Source organism: Misgurnus anguillicaudatus, chromosome 15 (assembly GCF_027580225.2).
Source record: "Misgurnus anguillicaudatus chromosome 15, ASM2758022v2, whole genome shotgun sequence".
Lineage (NCBI taxonomy): Eukaryota > Metazoa > Chordata > Actinopteri > Cypriniformes > Cobitidae > Misgurnus > Misgurnus anguillicaudatus.
In genome coordinates, this window is record NC_073351.2 from 16,890,230 (window position 1) to 16,910,714 (window position 20,485).

A 20,485-nucleotide genomic window follows, 5' to 3' on the forward strand; every position below is an offset into this window, starting at 1 on the left:
ATTCATAGTTGGTAAACTGCAATTTTACATGAAATTCAGTTTAATTTATGCAATTTTGTTGACCCCCCTCCCTTCTCTTGTTTGTCTAAAAACGAACCGTGCTGTTTTATTTTAGTATTGTGCCTCAGACCAAGCCACCGCATGCAGTTTGAAACTGATATTTGTATAATGCAAAAAAATGAGCTTTAATAAAGAACTTTGTGTTCAGAATTGCTGTCCAAATTACAAAAAAGTTTTTATGAATTGTTTACATTTAGATATTATCAGCAAATGAGCATTAGCCAGTGTTGTAGTCGAGACCATCTAAACCCAGACCAAGACAAGACTGAGACCAAAACCATCAAAACATTTATAGAATTACATCTTGGATATTGTGGGCCTTTGTAATAATTTTGTTGGCAGATTTCGTTTTAGACAATCCCCCATTCATCTCTTACCGGCACAACAATAATAAAAGAAATCAAATAAGAAATAAGTCTGTGATTGTTTTTGCAGTCAGAAGTCTTCAGTGGTCTTGAGTGGTTTTGAAATAAAATTCTGAGACCACTAAGTCTGAGACCAAGACCAAGACTGGTCTCGAGTACTACAACACTAGTATTATTATTACGAGACCCATGGTGGACAATGTTATAATAAAACCTAAATATATTGTGTGGGAAGAAGAATGCAATTTCACTTTCCAAGTGGCACTTTTTTCTGTGTTTCTAAAAGGAATCTTGTTATTGAGTATCTTGTTAAAGTTTCATTCATGTGGGATTTGTGGAGTCATTTCCGCATTTAGAATATACACTCGCCTAAAGGATTATTAGGAACACCTGTTCAATTTCTCATTAATGCAATTATCTAATCAACCAATCACATGGCAGTTGCTTCAATGCATTTAGGGGTGTGGTCCTCTTCAAGACAATCTCCTGAACTTAGAACTAAATGTCAGAATGGGAAAGAAAGGTGATTTAAGCTATTTTGAGCATGGCATACATCCAGTATGCGGCAGTCCTGTGGACAAAAATGCCTTGTAGATGCAAAGAGGTCAGAGGAGAATGGGCCGACTGATACAAGCTGATAGAAGATCAACTTTGAAATAACCACTCGTTACAACCGAAACAGAATGAGAACATGGATCCATCATGCCTTGTTTCCACTGTGCAGGCTGGTGGTGTAATGGTGTGGAAGATGTTTTCTTGGCACACTTTAGGCCCCTTAGTGCATCATTTAAATGTCACGGCCTACCTGAGCATTGTTTCTGACCATGTCCATCCCTTTATGACCACCATGTACCCATCCTCTGATGGCTACTTCCAGCAGGATAATACACTATGTCACAAAGCTCGAATAATTTCAAATTGGTTTGTTGAACTTAACAATGTGTTCACTGTACTAAAATGGCCTCACAGTCACCAGATCTCAACCCAATAGAGCATCTTTGGGATGTGGTGAAACGGGAGCTTTGTGCCCTTGATGTGCATCCCACAAATCTCCATCAACTGCAAGATGCTATCCTATCAATATGGGCCAACATTTCTAAAGAATGCTTTCAGCACCTTGTTGAATAAATGCCACGTAGAATTAAGGCAGTTTTGAAGGCGAAGGGGGGTCAAACACAGTATTAGTATGGTGTTCCTAATAATCCTTTATGTATGTGTGTGTATGTGTACTGGCTTTTTGTAAATGTGTAGCAAGTATCTTGACAAGCACATAACAAAAATGCACTAACTTAGTGAATTAAGTCAGTATTTAAGGTCACAGTCACAATCTAAACACTTATGAGCTCCTGCTTTATCTTTTTTCATTGGTTTATTTGTGTTTTTTTCAGGGATGTGATTTCATGTGCTTCATTAATTCTATCTTTAGAAATCATTTTGTCATTGAACGTCATGTTAAAAACCTTTGTTCTGATGAACACAAAGGAAGATATTTTGAGAAATGTTTGTAAACAAACCGTTCATAGACCCCATTCACTTCTAGGAAAAAATAATACTATGGAAGTGGATGGGGTCCGCAAACGGTTTGGTTACATATTTCTCCTTTCTGTTCATCAGAACAAAGAAATTTATACAGGTTTGTAACAACATGAGAGTGAGTAAATGATGACAGAATTTTCATTTTTGGTTAAACTATCCTTTAAGAGAAAAACAAAAAAGCACCAGCTGGTGGTCAAAGTCAGTATTGCAGGCAACAGTATGCCTTTGTTGACAGTGATCAGTGATATGCAATTAATTGTACTGTCTTTAAAACATTTTCACATACTTTAATTAGACATTGTTAGCATATATTTTTATAACCAGAAAGCAACATTATTTTTAACGTCACTATATTAATATACTTCTACACTCTAAAAAATAAAATTTTACCTATGCTGGCTTCTTTTAACCCATTGTTGGGTCAAATATAAAAGTTTTCCTTAATTGAATTAAGTTTATTGAACAAGATATTTTTATGAGCAATGAAAATATATTTATTAAGTTGGTGCAACAAAAGGTTCTGTGGGGTGCCCACCAAAGCACATTCTATTAATATTGTCAATTGTAATATTTAATAAAAAATTACATATTTTTATATTAGCTTGACTTCTTTTATGCACGTTAACATTTTAAACAATACTAAAACATATCAACAAGTAAAACAAAATTTTTTTGAGTACTCTATATCAAAAAGTAGCCCTCCAGATTGTTATATCCATAGCCCTGGCTCACAAAAAGGTTGGAGACCCCTGGTGTAGAGCATTGTGTTAGCAAAGCAAAGGTCATGGGTTCGATCATGGGACACAAATACTAATAAGATAAATGTACAGAGGAAATGCATAGTGCATAAAAATGTCTGCAAAATACATACATGTTAAATAATTTTTAGCTAAAATTTACTCTTTTATAAACTGTTATTTTCAACCCAGCATTGGGTCAAAAAGGGACAAACCCAGCCGTTGGGTTAAATAAGGCCAGAAAATGTTTACATTTGACCCAACAATGGGTTGAAACAACCCAGCATAGCATAGCATAGCGTTCCTATTTTTCTGTACTCTCTACAACTGATGTTTGAAGTTATGATGTACTTTCATACAGCCTAGTTTACTTTAATATACATAGGATACATTTCTGCATTTGGTAGATGGTTTTATCCAAAACAACTTACAGTGCGTTTAGTCTATAGATTTGATCAGTATGTGTGGGAATCAAACCCTTGACCTTTTGCGCTGCTAACATGATGCTCTACCAACTGTGCTATAGAACCATGTGTAGCATGTAAGAGTTAAAAAGTGTATTGTAGCAGTTGTTTTTGAACTGAATTGAGTATGTTCAGGCGTCTCTCTTTCACCTGGGAAAGGGGTTCAGGTGTGTGCTTATTGAAAGACATGTAGTAACAAGCACATTCAAAAACAGCAACATCCCAAAGGTAGCTTAAGATACAGTATCAGGCCTATTATGGAGTTAAACAGCAGGGGAGGTTCAAGCACCGGTGCTGTTGCTAAACAAACTGCACACCAATCACAATTATTTTAACCCCTATAATGGTGCTTGAACTGTTCACTCGTATCACCTTCATCTGTCTGTCAAAAATAAAGATGTTTTCACAAGTTCAATTAAGTTATCTTTCAAATATATAGATAAATTATAGATACATGGTAAACCAAGAGATAAAATAAAAATTAATCATTACAGAGAGTGTAATGGATTTAATGTTTATAATGGGAATTGTATTGGTTTTAACAGACATTTTAGTGCAATGCAAAAAAGTTATTTGTCATGTTGTCAAAACCATAAAAAAATATTATTTTGTAAAACATACATTATGTGAATCCATGTATAGGAGCTTTTATTTAGATGTCTTATGCAATCGCTTGAGTTCCTGGGGGAGATGATGGGAAGTCAAGCGTTAGTAATCCATAGTGTCTGTTCATCTCCAAACACATGCACATCAAAGCAGTGTCTTCAGCATCTTCCTACACTAAAATGGATTTAGCTGGACTGAATTTAAAAGAACGCTTGATTTTAGTTATATGTGTTATTTCTTGCCTATGCGTGTCAACGGATGCCGAGGCAAGCTGCAAACTCAAGGCCAAATTTAATCTGAGTGGATATAAGGATGTGGATAAGAAGACAGTGGTTGTTGGCGGTATGTTTCCCGTTCACCAACGCCTGGCTTCAACTGACAGCAACACTACAAACGCTCCAGATTCCTCTGGATGTGAGGGGTAAGAATGGACTATTTAAATTTCATTTGGAGAATCTTAAAAGGATGACAATTGTGTAATATCTTGTGGATGGACATATGATGATTTCTTTCCTTTACACAACTGCATTCTTTATGTGTTTGACTTGAAATGCTGTTGAAGAATTAAAAAAGATTGTATAAAATAGATTTAAAGACTTTTTAATGTCTTAGTAATTTCCACAGCATTAACTGAATTAACCCCCCGCCACACACACACTCACAATTTATACCAAATAAAATGTGTTATAAAATATCCAGACACTACAAATATCTTAATTTGCAGTGGTTTTAGATGAATTTGCAGTGGTTTATTTATTTAGGATCATTTTAAGACCCTCTTGAAAGTTTGTTGAGGCTCCCTAATGGGCCCAGGATCTCTGATTGAGAAACAGTGTCATCATTTTTAATCTGTGCATAAAGTGAAGTTTGTCCTTTGAGACCACTGGTGTTTTCCATAAGCTTATCAGTAAAGATTGTTGCGATGACAATGACCCTGCGGTATCTGGTGGTATTACATCTAGAGTTATTCCCCAGTTACTTAACATAACATACATTTACAGAAATATAAGGATGATCTGAAAAGTCAAAAATATGCATTAAATTTTCATGGAATTGAAAAATCTAAATATGCAGGATTATTATTATCTATTATATCTCTATTTTTTTACCCATGCCCTTGTGTTGTTCCAATCACATAAATTGTCATTTATTTTATTTTTGAAGACATCTCAACGACATCTTATTTTCCATTTGTATTCAAACATTTAAAGTAGAGATGCACCGATATATCGGCAAATAATCGGTTTTGGTTGATAAAAGCAAATAGGCCGATTGTTTAAAAAAAAAGCTGATAGTCACGGTTAATATAACCTGTCAATCAAAAGAGAACAGGAAAATGCAATGAATTTGAGGTCTGTGTATAGAAAATGTGAAAAAACATCACATGTTTTATGTTCAATATCAATGGTCATTATATGAATGAATAACATATAGAAACAAATGGACCAAATGGAAGCATTTAAGGTTCATAGGGACTACAATTTTTACGGGATAGTTCACGCAAAAATGAAAATTCTGTCATCATTTTTTCATCCTCATGTTGCTCTAAACCTGTATGAATTTCTTTTTTTCTGATGAACACAAAAGAAGATATTTTGATAAAAAAAGCATAGCTGATTGTAACCATTGACTTCCATAGTAGGAAAACAAATATGATGGAAGTATTGTGATAAATGATGAAGCAGATATTTTGAATGGTAAACATACAAATTACATGATAGTAAGCACACAGTTGGTGGTACCTAATGAATTCCATTGTAATGTATTTTCCGGACTATAAGTCACCGCGGAGTATAAGTCGTATCAGTCGCATCAGTCAAAAATGCGTTTTGAAGAAGAAAAACATACATAAGTCGCACTGGACTATACGTAGCGTTTATTTAGAAAATGATTTCACAAATCCAAGCCGAAAAACAGACATTTTTTCTGGAAAGGCAAGTTATTCAACTAAACAATAGCAGACAGAACAGCAGGCTGAATTGTCTGTACATGTTAAAGTACCATAAACAGTTATTTACACAATACACAATAGCATACAGAACATACCTGGGAGGCTAAATAGGCTAAATTAACACAAGCCAAGTTTATTCAAGTGAAAAAAGGTCCTAAAGTCATTCCACATCACTGAATCCATTGAATTACATAAATTCAGGAGCAGCATAGGGGGAACTCTCGTGGCTGTAGACGGTAATGGTTTCTCTTGGGTCACATTAAATCATTTTGACATATAAGTAGGGTGGCCATTCATGCCAGTTCCGCCGGACACGTCCCGAACAGGTTTTCGGGTTCGTTCTCCGGATGTCGCGTTGGTCGACCGCATACGTCATCAAGGTTTAATATTTCGGGTTCAAATTCAGAAAAGCAACCGTTACAGTTCAAAGTAAGAATGAAACTACAATGATTGTATGTCTTAAAATAAATAAATCGTAATTTTCTAATGTATTTTAACTGAAATGTGAGAACCTCGATGACGTATGCGGTCGAACAACGCGACTTCCGGAAAACGCACTCGAAAACATGTTCGGGAGGTGTCAGGCGGAACTGGCATGAATGGCCACCCTACGTATAAGTCACACCTGACTATAAGTTCCAAGACCTGCCAATCTATGAAATAAGTGTGACTTATAGTATGGAAAATACGGTATTTGTTTCTCTTACTATTGAAGTCAATGGTTACAATCAGCTGTGTGCTTACTGCTTACTATCATTTATCAAAATATCTTCTTTTGTGTTCATCAGAAAAAAAAAATTCATACAGGTTTAGGACAACATGAGGATGAGCAAATGATGACAGAATTTTCATTTTTAGGTGAACTATCCCTTTAATATTGTGGTCTTTATATGAACGTTGAATGCAAAGCTTCCATTCGGTCCATTTGTGTTAAACAGAATAAGCAATTAATGATGTGTTGGATAAAAAGAAAAACACCAGACAAGCTTTACATATTGTAATCCAGCAATATTATTATTATTTTTATCTAACAGCTGTCCATTATGTTAAACTATAATGTGTGAATTCCCCCTCAGCTTTAATTTCCGTACTTTCCGCTGGGCTCAGACCATGCTGTTTGCCATTAAAGAGATCAACGCCAGGGAAGACCTGTTACCCAAAACTGATCTGGGATATGTCATCTATGATTCCTGTTTTACCATTTCCAAAGCTGTAGAAGGAACCCTCACCTTCTTGACGGGACAAGATGAGGCTGTACCCAATTACCGCTGTGGGAATGGGCCGCCCCTCTCTGCTTTGGTCGGTGCAGGAGGATCTGATCTGTCCATTGCCACAGCCAGGATCCTGGGACTCTACTATTTCCCACAAGTACGCTTTAGTTGTTATTGTATTGATATATTAAGTTTTTGTGTTTAGACACAATTGTGTTTTTTAAGTCCTTTTCATCTCAAAAAGTGTTATTTCATAGTATTTTAACTTTAAAGGTGCAGTGTGTACATTTTAGTGACATCTAGTGGTGAGTTTGGAAATTGCAACCAACTGCTCAGTCCACTGCCCAACCCTCACTTTTGAGATGCATAAAGAAGCTACGATAGCCACCACCGGACAAACATTTAATCGTCGGAGACAACTTAGTAAAAAGGTTTGTCCGTTAAGGGGCTTCTGTAGAAACATGGCGGCACAAAATTGCAACTTCCATGTAAGGAGACCCTCGCTGTACGTAGATAAAAACGTCTTATTCTAAGGTTATAAAAAAATAATGGTTCATTTTAAAAGGTCTTTATACAGCACTGATAATATAGTTTTGTATATTATTTTAAATTACACACTGCACCTTTAAATTGTTAAATATAAAATAGTCAAATAAAATAACCGTGTATCCAACTTTTTTGGCGTTTAGCATGTTTTGCATTGGAGCTGTATATATTTTAGCATTTTAATATGTAAGCCAGAAAGCCATGAATAAATACATCTCAAATCTACATTTTTTCTTTCCAATCTCTTAGATGAGTTACGCATCTTCATGCTCAGTTTTAGAAAGCAGATTTCAATACCCCACCTTCCTCCGCACCATCCCCAGCGACGAGCATCAGTCTGTGGCCATGGCGCGACTGGTGCTTCATTTTGGCTGGACCTGGGTGGGTACCATCGCCGCCGATGACGATTACGGCAAATATGGCATCAAGAGGTTCAAGGAGGTCGTAGAGGAAGCAGGGGTCTGCATATCCTTCTCTGAAACCCTCCCCAAAATCAGCAACCCAGAGGCCATCCAGCGCATTGTGCAGACGGTGCTGGTCTCCACGGCTAAGATCATTGTGGTGTTTTCGTCTGATGTGGATCTGAGCCCCCTCGTGAATGAACTGCTTTTGAACAATGTCACCAATCGCACCTGGATTGCGAGCGAGGCCTGGGTGACGTCTGCTGCCATCTCACGTCATCCAAATATTCTGCCTCTTCTTGGAGGTACAATAGGGTTTGCAGTCAGGAGGGCAACAGAAATACCCGGTCTGGAAGAGCACTTGCTGGAAATCGATCCCTATCAGGACCCTTTGACTGAAGAGTTTTGGGAGAAAGCATTTAACTGTACTCTAAGTTATCAAAGGGCAAGTCAGGGTGTTGGTAGTTTGGCGCCAACAAGCCTCTGTAATGGAAAAGAGATGTTAGGCAAGTTAAATAATACATTTACAGATGTGTCACAGTTGAGGCTTACGTACAACGTGTATAAGGCTGTATATGCTGTGGCACATGCCCTGCATAACCTAGAGCACTGTAAACCAGGGAAAGGTCCTTTCGATGGCGGCACCTGTGCTGACATTAACAGTTTTGAACCTTGGCAAGTAAGTCACATAGACTTTTTTGATATATTTTTGGCAATTCTGCAAAGGTTTAGAGAACACACCCCCAAAAACAGAAAATATGCCATATACATTACACCATTAAAAATGCTGGATTATTTTCAAAGCAGTATTGTGTCAAAAATGAGAACCCAATCTATGCTTTGTTGGGTCAAATATAAACATTTTTCTGAGTTAATTTCACCTAACAACTAGACTTGTCCCTTTTTGCCCCAATGTCAGGCTGCAAATAGTCCTGAATAGAGTGCCGCAGGGATGAAATATATTTGTAGGAAGTTAGTGGGACACTAGTTCCCTTGCTAAAAAATCCATTTAATATTCCTTTTGGATTAGCACAAAAAAGCTCTGTCTTTAACAAAAGTTTATGACACTTGCACATTTGAGATTAGAAATTAAAACTTTTTAATTAAAAAAAAAAATTAAAAAGCTAATTTGCAATAATTCAAATGTCTATGGGAAAAAAATGAATGGGTTTTTTAGGCAGGGAACCACTGGCACTGGGTTCGGTATTTTTATTTGTCAATTCAAGATGTTGAAATCATTACACATATAGAGTACTTGTCTAATTTATGTCTATTCCTCATTTTCCTTTAGCTGATGTACTACCTGAAAAATCTCAGATTCAATGTTCCTCACACCGGAGAGGAGATATACTTCAATAATGGCGAAGTGAATGGCTTTTATGAAATCTTGAATTGGCAGAGTGATTCGGAGGGTGAAGTTTTGTATTACCCCATTGGTTACTATAACAGCACACTGGCCCTCGATGAAAGGCTCAAGATTGACAACACATCTATCATATGGAACAATGAGATTCTGGAGGTGAGGAGGTTATGTTATGCTGTATTAAGGACGCACATAATAAACAATATGATAACAATTCTGTAAAGCATTTGACTGTCATCATATAACAGTTCAGTAAGTAACACTTTAATGTGCAAGTTAAAAGACAAATAACACACAGTGTTTCTGCTCATCTCATCTCAATCTTGAGTCCCTATAGACTAGTATTGCATATATCCGAAGAGTCTTTAGTGTTATCAGATTTATAAAAGACAGATCAGCTGTACTGCTACTTTCCCCATAAATAAACAAACCCCTGGATGTAACACAGGTGGAGCGAGTCACAAGCAAGCAACACACACATTACATTATCCCACTTTCTCTGGATAACGTTTGATTCACTACATGTACCAGTCGTTTACACCGTATGAACTTACGTGACGATTGGCAATAAAGTACAGACATTTGATGCAGTTTTACTTACGGCCTGCAGCTCATGACCTGGTTGGGACCGCCCCATTTCAACCAAATCCAGCTCTGCAGCTACACCGGATAAACAAACTATATCCGTTGTTTCCATAATGCTGGGTCTGTTGGGAAGCTAAACAAATTTTTTTTCACAAACAAGTGAAGATGATTTCGTGTCAGCTCTTGGTTGGTGTGTGTGAGCTATTCCGAGTAAGGTGCCCATATAAGGACTTCCACTGTACTTCCAGCACTGAAATTGTCCATAAACGAAAAAGAAAGCAAGATTGTTATGTACGATTATGTTATAAATCTCTTGTGTTCGAAAAAAACTTTCCGAAACTTGTACGAACCCTGGTGACGTCATACGTCCAACAATGTTTAGCTTGAGGAATACAACTCTTTAACAGTGTTAATAAGTCAGAATGCATGAAATAGCTTATACCTTTGAAGAATACTTTATAAAGAAAACTACAAAGACTTAATAGAAAAATAAGTTTGAATATGCCTGTGTAATTATTATGTCATTTGGATGACATTCAACTCCATTGTACAGGAAACAATAGATTTTTCGAACTGCATCACAAAAAAAATCTAAATACAGCACCAATGCAATAATTTAATATTTAGATATCATTATTGTGTGAATGAATTACGCTTCATAGGTGATATTTTACTATTTTTAGCTTTACATTTTAATTGCATTCCATTTTTACAAAGAATGAAACGGCTGGGTTAGATTTTATAACTAACAGTTAAAGTTACTGGTAATGTTTTATTTTTGTTTCTCATTGCTGCATGTAAAGTTTTATGGGAAAATACTGAACAAATTCTGACCTGTCCTGGCATGAAGCCATCATGCAGACTTCTGTTGTTGTGTTACAGCCACCACGGTCCGTGTGTAGTGAGAGGTGCCAGCCGGGAACCAGGATGGGTATTCGTCAGGGAGAACCTATTTGCTGCTTTGACTGCATTCCCTGTGCAGATGGCGAGATCTCTAACACAACAGGTCACGAGTTTATCATTATAAACATTGTGTGTATTTTTGTACCTGTTCACGGAAGAGCAAGAGGAGTTCCTCGAATGTGATTGATTGCATTGTAAAAACAATAACAGTTTAATTTAACTTTTTCCCACCACAAATACAGTATGTTACTTCATGGTATTAACTTGAGGGATGGTCTTTAAGACAGGTGGTCTTATAAATTAGTTAAGCTAAATAGACCAACACATTAAAAATACCTTTTTAGCTTAATAATCATCAAAACCATTGTTGTATTCCCAACAGATGCAAGGGGTTGTATCCAATGCGATGGAGACTACTGGTCCAATGCTAATCATGATGAGTGCGTGCCAAAGACCATTGAATTCTTAGACTTTTCCGAAGCTCTTGGGATCACACTGATCGCCATCTCTGCTTTCGGTGCTCTTGCGACTATCACTGTCGCGATCATCTTCTTGATGCACCTTAACACTCCTCTGGTGCAGGTGAATGACCCTCTGCTTAGCTTCAGCCTGCTGTTCGGTTTGGTGATCACCTTCCTCTGCTCCATTGTGTTTCTGGGAAGGCCTCAGATGTGGTCTTGCATGACCAGCCAGGTAGCACTTGCTGTCGGCTTTGCTTTGGTCCTGTCTTCACTCATGGGCAAATCTGCTCTACTCATGCTGAGAGCCAGAGCAGTTAAAGCCGTCAAAGCTGCCGCCAAAGCTGCCAAGGCAGCAGCTGCAGCTTCCGAGCAGAGTCCCGACACTGCCGTCATTGCCCCGGCTGTGCCGCAGAAGAATGACGTTGACCCCATACATCCCAGGCACCAGAGGGCGATAATGTTGGTGTGCACCCTGATCCAAGCGGTGGCATGCACTGTGTGGCTGATCTTGATTCCACCCCACCCGGTGAAGAACACGGCCGCCCAGAACATCAAGATCATCCTGGAGTGTGACCCTGGAAACATCATCTTCATCTGCTCCATCTTCGCATATGACATTCTCTTGGCCGTGATCACTTTTGCCTTTGCTTTCGTGTCACGAAAGTTGGAAGACCACTTCAGCGAGGGCAAGTGTGTCACTTTTGGCATGATGGTCTTTTTTATCGTTTGGATCTCATTTGTGCCAGCCTACCTGAGTACAAGGGGGAAGTTCATGGTGGCCGTGCAAATCTTTGCCATTTTGGCATCCAGCTTCGGCCTGCTGGCTTGTATTTTTATCCCGAAGGTCTATGTGTTACTTATCAAGCCTGAGAGAAACACAGAGGAGATGATGATTCCCAGACCAATATCTCGCAATAAAGCTGCCAATGGAAGTGCTGCATCGATCGCCAGCATTTCTAATGGCAATGGAACCACAGTGTCTACTGTGTCTCTAGATGACTGAAACCAGGCCCTAAAAAACATCCATCTGCTATAATACATGCTGAATGTACAACTGGACTTCATATTTCCAGAATCCTTAACAAAAATGTAGATATCAGATCTAAGACAGAAAAGGAATCGCAGAATGGGTCCTTTAAAGGGGTCATTTCATACATTATTGCTACATTTTGCTTGAATTTTTTTGTTGCATAATTGTTTTTTTATCACAAACTGTACACTGTAAAAAATGTTTGCACTTACATTTATAAATATATTTAACTTGGATTTAGTCATATTAACATTTATTTTTTTTATCGTCACTAGTGATGAGTGATGAGTAACTTTTGCTTTAAGTTTGTTTGCTTTTATGTTGAATTTCGTTTTCAACTGCCACATGCTTTATTAAGTCTTTTTGCAAAGTTGGATCAAGGAAATTATTAAGGAAAATAGGATTCCTGATATGACCCCTTTAAATAAATGTGAAAGTGCACTTAGGAATGTTTTATAACAAATCTTTAGTCTTGGAAATGTCATGGAGAGATGAACATAATGCGGGAGCCAGCAGGTGGGAGCAATGAAACTTCTGTAGTCAAACTTGAGATATTCTCAGTTGCGGCCACACACAATAGATCAAATATAAATAATTTCTTGCTATTTGTTGAATAAAAGATTTACTCTTAATAGTTTTGCTAATAATACAATGAAGTATATTTTTATGAAATTTCTTAATGCTGTTGACTTTATTTCTGAATTTTAAAAAATTACTTAAATGTTTTAATTGTAAATTTAGTAGTAATTACTGGGTGTGTTTGGGATCATTTTGCTTCAAATGCTGTTTAGAGCTATGCGAAGGTCTAAACAGCAAAACTTTGTGGAGGTCTTGATTTCTTTCATCTTAGCCAATATGTACTCAAGTTTTTCACGCATTACTTTATCCTATAATAAACATTTACATTAAAAATTGATTATCTTGTCTTAATTATCTTTTACATAGAACAACTAACAATTCAAAAAATATACTCAGATCAAACATGTTACATACACTCTTAAAAATAAAGGGTTCTTTATTTGCCACACTGTAAAAAAAAAATCCATAGAAACTGCAGCTGGGTTGCCGGTAATTTACCGTAGTTTTAAATTTATGTTATTTACTGGCAACATTTTGTTCAAAGTTAAATGAATATTTAACATTTACAAGTCTTTGTCTTTACAGAGTAAAACTAAAAAAACAGCATCAAGCAAAACATTCTGGGAAACAAAATTTGAAGCAAAAAAACGAAGAAGGTTGATGATGATTTCTGGTTCCCAGAATGCTTTGCATGAGGCTGTTATTGTATAGTTTTATTCTGTAAAGATAAAGACTTGTTAATATTTAAAATTTATTTAATTTTTAACAAACTCTTGCCAGTAAATAACATAAATTTAAATCTACGGTAAGTTACCGGCAACCCAGCTGCAATAACTTTGTCATTTCTACTGATTTTTTTACAGTGTATGAAGTCCATCCTTCAGAAATATGTATCGAGTTCTAATTATGTAGGTTGTTTAGTGTGTTGTTATTCGACAGCAGCTTAACTTAGCAGAGCCGTTTGAGCCAAAGCAGCCGACTGACGTATTCCTGTGGGACGTCATTTGTTTTATTGACGTCATTCAATCGAGATGTAGAGGGCTGTAGTCAGTGAACTTTGAGTTTTATCATTTTGCGGGTATTATTTATGCTCTAACAGCAACATTACACACTAACTAAAGTTTGAAAAATGGGATCAGGAAGAACGTGACCTTTACAAACCTTTATTTTGAAAGAGCGTAGATGATTGAAACAATATTTTATAACAGTGTGTAAGAGAGAATGACTGTGCACGGATCCCTTGATACCAGTCGCCACTCTAGATGCTTTGTGTGGTGATGATGTTTTTCTATAATTGGATGTGTAACAACACACCCTCTACGTGGGATAGCCTAGCATGCCTAAGGAAGACCTTTATAGTTGATATGGGTGTGTGTCTAAGTAACAGTGTATCTGGCGTAAACAAAATGCCTGAATATGGTCTTGGCAGAAAGGCTAAGTGGCTATTCAACACTGGACTGACCACTGACAACACTGAGCAGAAACCAGCTGAACTAACAGGCCTGTTAAGGTATGATTTTACTGAGTCATCAGCTCTTTGTGAAGTGTTTACAACATGAAATGCAGCAGGCAAATGGTTGGTGTTAGAAAGTGTATGCGTGCTACTATTTTAGAAGGTCTGATTAATATTGGTGTATCCTCCAGGTTCATTGTGAACTGATTAACAATAATATGTAGTACAAAATGCGAATTACAAAAATATCTGGGACTATAGGGGTTTTATATCCTAAGTCTGATGTAGCCAGTTGCTGAATTTGATATCACACTCTAAATTCAAATCAAATTCAGGTCAATGTCCTTTTTCAACCCCTCCACTGTTTGGCAAAGCGCTTGCGACAACGCATGGCTGCCGGTAGGCTAATTTTCGTTGAGACACACCTGTCAATCAATTTTAAATATACATTTTAGTGGTAACCTTGGTGTCGTTGTCAGTAAACAAAGTAAAATAAATGGAGCAGCGGGCCAAATTGGTTGTGGTTTCTTTCTGTCTGACTGGTGCATGCAGGGCTGCTGACTGCGTACGTCGGTGCCATTTACATTCGGGTCCAGTCAGGTTAAAAAAACTTTCCAATGGTTCGGGTTGGACTCGGGTCTAATTTTCCAGAGTTGGGGCTTTTCATTAAAAAAAAAAAGTTTATGCACGTTGGGTTTGGGTACCCTGCTGAAAAAACCAGCATCAAACCAGCATGGACCAGCATGGGAATTATGCTGGTCTATGCTGGTTTAGCTGGTGGTCACCAGCATACCAGCACCAAAACACAACATATGCTGGTCTTGCTGGTATGCTGGTTTTTCAGCAGGGTAAAAAGTGATTCGGGTCATTTTGAGTCGGGTACATTTCTTTGGACCCGAGAAGACCTCTACACTGCAGTCTCATTTAAGCAACCGTGATAACTGGCATCCGAGCTATCGGAATACACTTGGGTAAATTGGCGGTGGGCAGGATCACACAGACCAAAATAAAAACAGACATTCTGAACAGTAAGCTGCATTTCAAAAAGAGAATAACTGGCCACAACATTACTGATAGTATATTTCCTAAATATCTACAAATATATTATAGTATTTTTTTATTTAGTACAGTCAATCCTACATACAGCTTCTTTAAAACTGTAAGAACTGCCCACTTAGGCAGGATATGAGCTTTGTGACTGACATGATATGTAGCCAATGCCTGTTGAACGTTTCAAACTTTTGTATACATGGAAATCTTATTGTGACAGCAGTTTTACTTTTATAAAACATTTATTAGCATGATCGCAAGTCAGATACAAATACATTTGACTTTCAAATCAAATATCGTTGCCTATAAATCATTTACAAGCACCATTCATGATTAAACCAACTGATGGCACATTGGCGCAGCTTTCCAATCCCTCTCGCGGTCGCGGGAGTTTGATGTCATACTCCGATTAGTCTGCGCAGCGACACATGAAGTAACGCTTCACTCGTTGAATCAAACGACAGTGTACACGCCACGACGTTTTAATAGTACCACAAAGATTAAATTACAAGTTAGCTAGTAATTATTTTATACGCCACCAAATACGCGTACAAACAGAAAGTGGCATTTGCTTGAGTGAGAAAGTTTACTACAGTATAGCAACAAAACGCTGATTTGACTATTTGAAATCTCAACGGGAACATTTACTCACTTTAAAATTACCAATTTTCTCTTTGTCCGTCTTCATGCAGGTATTTATCTTTAAAAATATTTGCAATTCTTATATTATTGTCTTATTATAACTATTCTCACTTTTGATAAAAATTATTCTTCATTTAGGTTAAAATCGTTCGCTATGAGTGACAACATTACAAATCTCTGTATCAGTTTACTGTATTACTGCGGTAGGTAACTTAGTGCTGTTGTTTTGTCATTTTTATGCATTTACATATGACGTATTACGCATGTTTTTCTTCTTAGGCAATGTTTTGTTTAAGCCCTGCTAAATAAACATTTAAAATTTCCATTTTAATGTTTCCAATACAAATAATATCATGAACATTAGGTGTTTTATCATTAAAACCAATACAAAATGAATTTATGTAGTATTTATTATCTGTATTTTAGTAGGATTCAGTAGTTTTAAAAAGCATGCTTTCAATTGAATGCTTTCAACAGCTGCGTTTTATTGGTTCCTTTCACCAAATAACATACCACAAATAGAAGCTAGCCTATGGGTATAGACACACTGCAACCATTAAAACCACTATTACAACCATTGAATTTATGTGATGGTTTCAATTGCTTATTCCAGTAGAGAAGATAGTCGATGTTTTAAAAGAAATAAGCTTACTATTTAAATCGGACAGAACAAACCTCTACAATAAAGAGCCCTATTACTAGTAGCCCTAACAATAATACTAATAAAAACGAATTTAGCAAGTTTTTATTGAATGATTCACTGCTTTCCTCAGAAAATGTTCAACACTGAATTTCATTGTTTTACAGGTGGGCTGGATATCTAATATGGCAGATAAAACAGTCGGAGTACGAGAAATGATAAATGACAGAGCTCACAAAAATTTAAAGATGCCCTACAGGTGAGCAAAAGTACCTTCTATTGTACGAGTCAGTAAGTCAGAGCTATGAAGACCATCTGTTAGCACAGATAGAGAACACATGTGGCTAATCCTGATGATTAAAGGTGCTCTAAGGTTTTTTTTACACTTGGTCACTTCTTGCGTTTTCTCTGATCGGATAGCTATCCGATCGTAAAAAGACCAGGTGTAAATGCCCCTCGAAACGTTTTCGAGATGGATTTAAATCCGATCGGTCAAACCACTTCAGGAGGTGGTCTGGGACGCATTTCAGATGAAACTGGACAAGTGTAAATACATCTGGTTGATGAAACCACATCTTTCAGCGCATAACTCCTCCCAAACGTAAGCACGTCACCCAGAAGTTAGCCGTCAAAGAGACAAACAAACAAAGACGACACGCTCGTTGCTTTATGGACCGACGACAGCGGGTAAAAAAGCTTCCTAGAATCAATAAAAGAGTCTAATGACATACTCAAATGATATTAAACAAAGAAATAAAACTTTAAGAGAGAGTTTTGTTAATGCTTTCCCCATCATGGACCTGTACTTGAAATCACTGCGCTGTCACTCTCCTGCTGTGCTGTACTGCGAGCTTCAGCTCATGCTGAGCAAGGAGACGCGTGTCCCCTGCCCAACATACAGTACAACCTACAGGCTGCCTATTGTTGCATAAACGTCATCTTAAGTTTTTTTAAGGCGGAGTAATAAATAGTGTATTTGCATTTTGGGCGGGGGTAAAAGATCGGATTCATATCCGTTTTGCGAAGACGCATTTATGTGGCTAAATGTAAATTGAACAGTTTTAACAAATCAGATCGCTATCCAATCAGAGAAAACACATGAAGTGACCAGGTGTAAAAAGGCCATTTTTGACCATAAAATTTTTTTGTTACATACAGCAAACATCTCCTCACTATCTGCTTGCTACCTGACCGCTGGTCAAACTGTAAAAAAACGCGATCTCTGTAGACAGCCCAGGCTCCACAAACGCCAATAAAAACACAGTGGCCAAACCTAGCACCACGAAACATAATAAAGTGTTCCAGCCAATAAACGACAAGAAGGATTTGGGGGTGGGGGTTGGGCGCGTTCATGAAGGCACGGAAAGGAGAGGGAGGGGGAGGAGTTAACTAGGCTCCGTTTGTTTGAAAACAGTTCAAACATCAACAAAAAGTGACGTCGCACAGATTCGCTTAGAGCGCCTTTAATACAATGAGGTGATAGATTGTCTTCATTGATCCAGTCGGAGACTGCATTATCAAAGGTCTTTAACATCTCCAGTGCACAGATGTATAGCAGTTTTATAAATGTAAAAAGTTATATTTTTCGATTAGTCTGAAACTGGAAATTAAGTTCTGTTGTAGTCCACGATTACGTGACAAAAAAGTTTTTTGTGACAATAAGCAGTTTAAAAATAAATAACTGCATTCTGGCCATGTTGCTTACTTCTAGTATTAGATCTGATGTACAGTTAGGGTTAGTTATAATACTGTATAGTATTTGTTCCAGCGATGTACATACTGTATGTTAGTAAATACATCAGACATCTTTGAGATGCTTTCATTGTACAGAAAGGCAGATGGGTAGTAGAGCCAGCAATTACATTCAGTCTCCTGTCATGGTGTATCAATGGTAAAAAGTGTCTGTCTTTGTCCAGTAGGAGGAGCTGCCCTACGATGGTCATGTTCACTTCCCACATTGTTGCTTAAATGATGTGATGTGACAGCCAGATGGCAGACACTTAATTTCTTTTCTCTCTTTGAGAATGTTAAGCAGGCTAAGAGGCTTTGGAACACAGTGAGATAGATGTGAAAAGTAAGGCAAAGACTTGACTAGAAAATATGAAATATAGCTTTAAGTCTTAAGTGTCTATTTTTGCCATTTTGTTTGCTAGCAGTAGAATTTTCAAATATTGTTGTGCAAACAAAGCCTAGTTTAAAATTAAAATGTCTTACTAACTTAACCAGTACATTGCTTACATACATTCAGCAGGCTTTTCTGAGATTGTAGGTGAAAGTGAGAAAGAGTGCAGAATAAATTTGTTTGTGGAAAGATCTGGAGAACAGCTGTTCTTTAGGGCCTGAATGGTGCACACAAGTAATTAGACACCATGTTGTCAGGAAAGCTCTGCTACCCATTGGCTTAGAAGAATCTGTGAGTGATTTTGGCATTGAATGACAGGCATTTCAGCATGGAAGGCTTTTGGCGTTTGTGTACTCAGAGAGTAGGACATTTCCTTTTTGTCTCTTTTCTCTTTGTTCTCTTACTATCTCTGGTGCATGTTCTGAGGCATATTCACCAGAGATAAAACGGTTCCCCAGGCTCTGTCGGATAAGAGGCTGTCATTCCATTATTTCTCCCCCTTTCGTTTTAATCTCTCCCCTTCACAATTGAAATAAATGAGAGCTCCAGGGACCAGGACAATTATGTTCCAAGCTCTCCTGGCTATGAGTCAGTAGTATTTGCACGTATTTGGGTTGATGATTTATATCAGGCTAAGTAACCTATCTAACCCCCACCGAAACTGAAGAGTGAGAGGGTGTTTATGCCTGCCATATTTGGTAAAGCTGAACAGAAGGTTCAAAAATACATTTTTAAAGGAATATTTCACTTTTATAAAAAATCCTGATATTTTACTCACCCCCATGTCATCCAAGATGTTTATTTCTTTCTTTGTTCAGTCAGAAAGAAATTAAGTTTTATGAGGAAAACATTCGAGGATTTGATATGATTCGATTCACGTTTGTACATTTCCTTTGGTGTGTAAGTGTGTATTAGTACATGTTAACGATATGCAAAAGGTACATACCCCTAAGTAAACGATTACGCAGGTTATCGTTTTCAACGTTAATCTCTTTTCTTGGACTACAACAAACACACAGATTGTAGGCAACAGTTTACTTCCTGGGATTGGTGATGTAGACAAGACTGACATTATCATAATTCCTCCCGCTTCGGACTCACAGCCTGTAATTTAATGCTGCGTTCACACCAGCCGCGGTAGAGGCGTCAAGCACGAGTGATTTCAATGTTAATCTGAAGGCGCATTGACGCACATCTGGAGGTCTTGCGGTGCGAATGAGGCGTTTAGAGGGGCGTGGTAGACGCGATTCCGCCTCATTCGCATGTCTAATTTGCGCAAATGGCGCGACTTGAGCATTGCCGTGACAAACGCGCGAGTTGAAAATTTTGAACAAACAGGAGCTTGCTCTAGTAGGGACATGATTACAGGAAGTGAGTGGAGTCTCACCGGAGTCTCAGAAGCCCCTCCCATGACGTGAATTTCCACGTGAATGTCTCGATGACTAGAATTTCACGTGTGACTTTCACGCCTCAAATGCGGCTGGTGTGAACTCACGGTTAACTCCTGTTAGCATTGCATTGTGAGCGAATCTTTCAAATATGGTACATTTCCGGCTGAAGGTATTCAGGCCAATCACAACGTACAGATTAGCTGACCAATCAGAGACACAGCGCTTTTCAGATAGATGAGTTTTATACAAAATCAGTGCATTTCAGGAAGACAGGATATCTGGAGCTACAAAATTTATGGTATGTGGAAAATAATGTGTTTTTTGAACCATAAACCATGCAAACACATTGTATTATACCAAATACACAAAATAACGTTGTTTTAGCGATA

General features: G+C 37.6%; 2 protein-coding genes across 5 annotated transcripts in view; both read left to right on the forward strand.

The window, feature by feature from the left end:
• Positions 1-3,862: 3,862 nt before the first annotated feature.
• On the forward strand, positions 3,863-13,085 carry vmn2r1 (vomeronasal 2, receptor 1). Its single transcript, XM_055174526.2, has 6 exons — positions 3,863-4,189; positions 6,796-7,087; positions 7,726-8,556; positions 9,169-9,396; positions 10,708-10,831; positions 11,111-13,085. The coding sequence occupies exons 1-6, from the start codon at positions 3,906-3,908 to the stop codon at positions 12,190-12,192; spliced, it is 2,841 nt and encodes a 946-aa protein (XP_055030501.2). The 5' UTR covers positions 3,863-3,905; the 3' UTR covers positions 12,193-13,085.
• A 930-nt stretch (positions 13,086-14,015) lies between these two features.
• kcnab1a (potassium voltage-gated channel subfamily A regulatory beta subunit 1a) overlaps positions 14,016-20,485 on the forward strand; it is a 111,097-nt gene continuing 104,627 nt past the window's right edge. Inside the window, exons 1-2 of one of the 4 annotated variants that reach the window (XM_055173770.2) lie at positions 14,016-14,308; positions 16,751-16,842. Coding sequence is in view for 2 of the 4 variants with exons in the window: in XM_055173771.2 (XP_055029746.1) it covers positions 15,988-15,993; positions 16,751-16,842 (98 nt within the window). In the remaining 2 variants the exon portion in view is untranslated. Of the gene's footprint in view, positions 14,309-15,724; positions 15,994-16,750; positions 16,843-20,485 lie in introns of those variants that run through there. The other 3 variants (XM_055173773.2, XM_055173772.2, XM_055173771.2) reach the window with 3 other exon arrangements.

Coding starts and splice junctions, on each gene's coding strand:
- vmn2r1 (XM_055174526.2), top strand. CDS start 3,906: ATGCACATCAAAGCAGTGTCTTCAGCATCTTCCTACACTAAAATGGAT. Junction 8,557..9,168: donor ACAGTTTTGAACCTTGGCAA/GTAAGTCACATA, acceptor ATTTTCCTTTAG/CTGATGTACTACCTGAAAAA. Junction 10,832..11,110: donor CGAGATCTCTAACACAACAG/GTCACGAGTTTA, acceptor TATTCCCAACAG/ATGCAAGGGGTTGTATCCAA.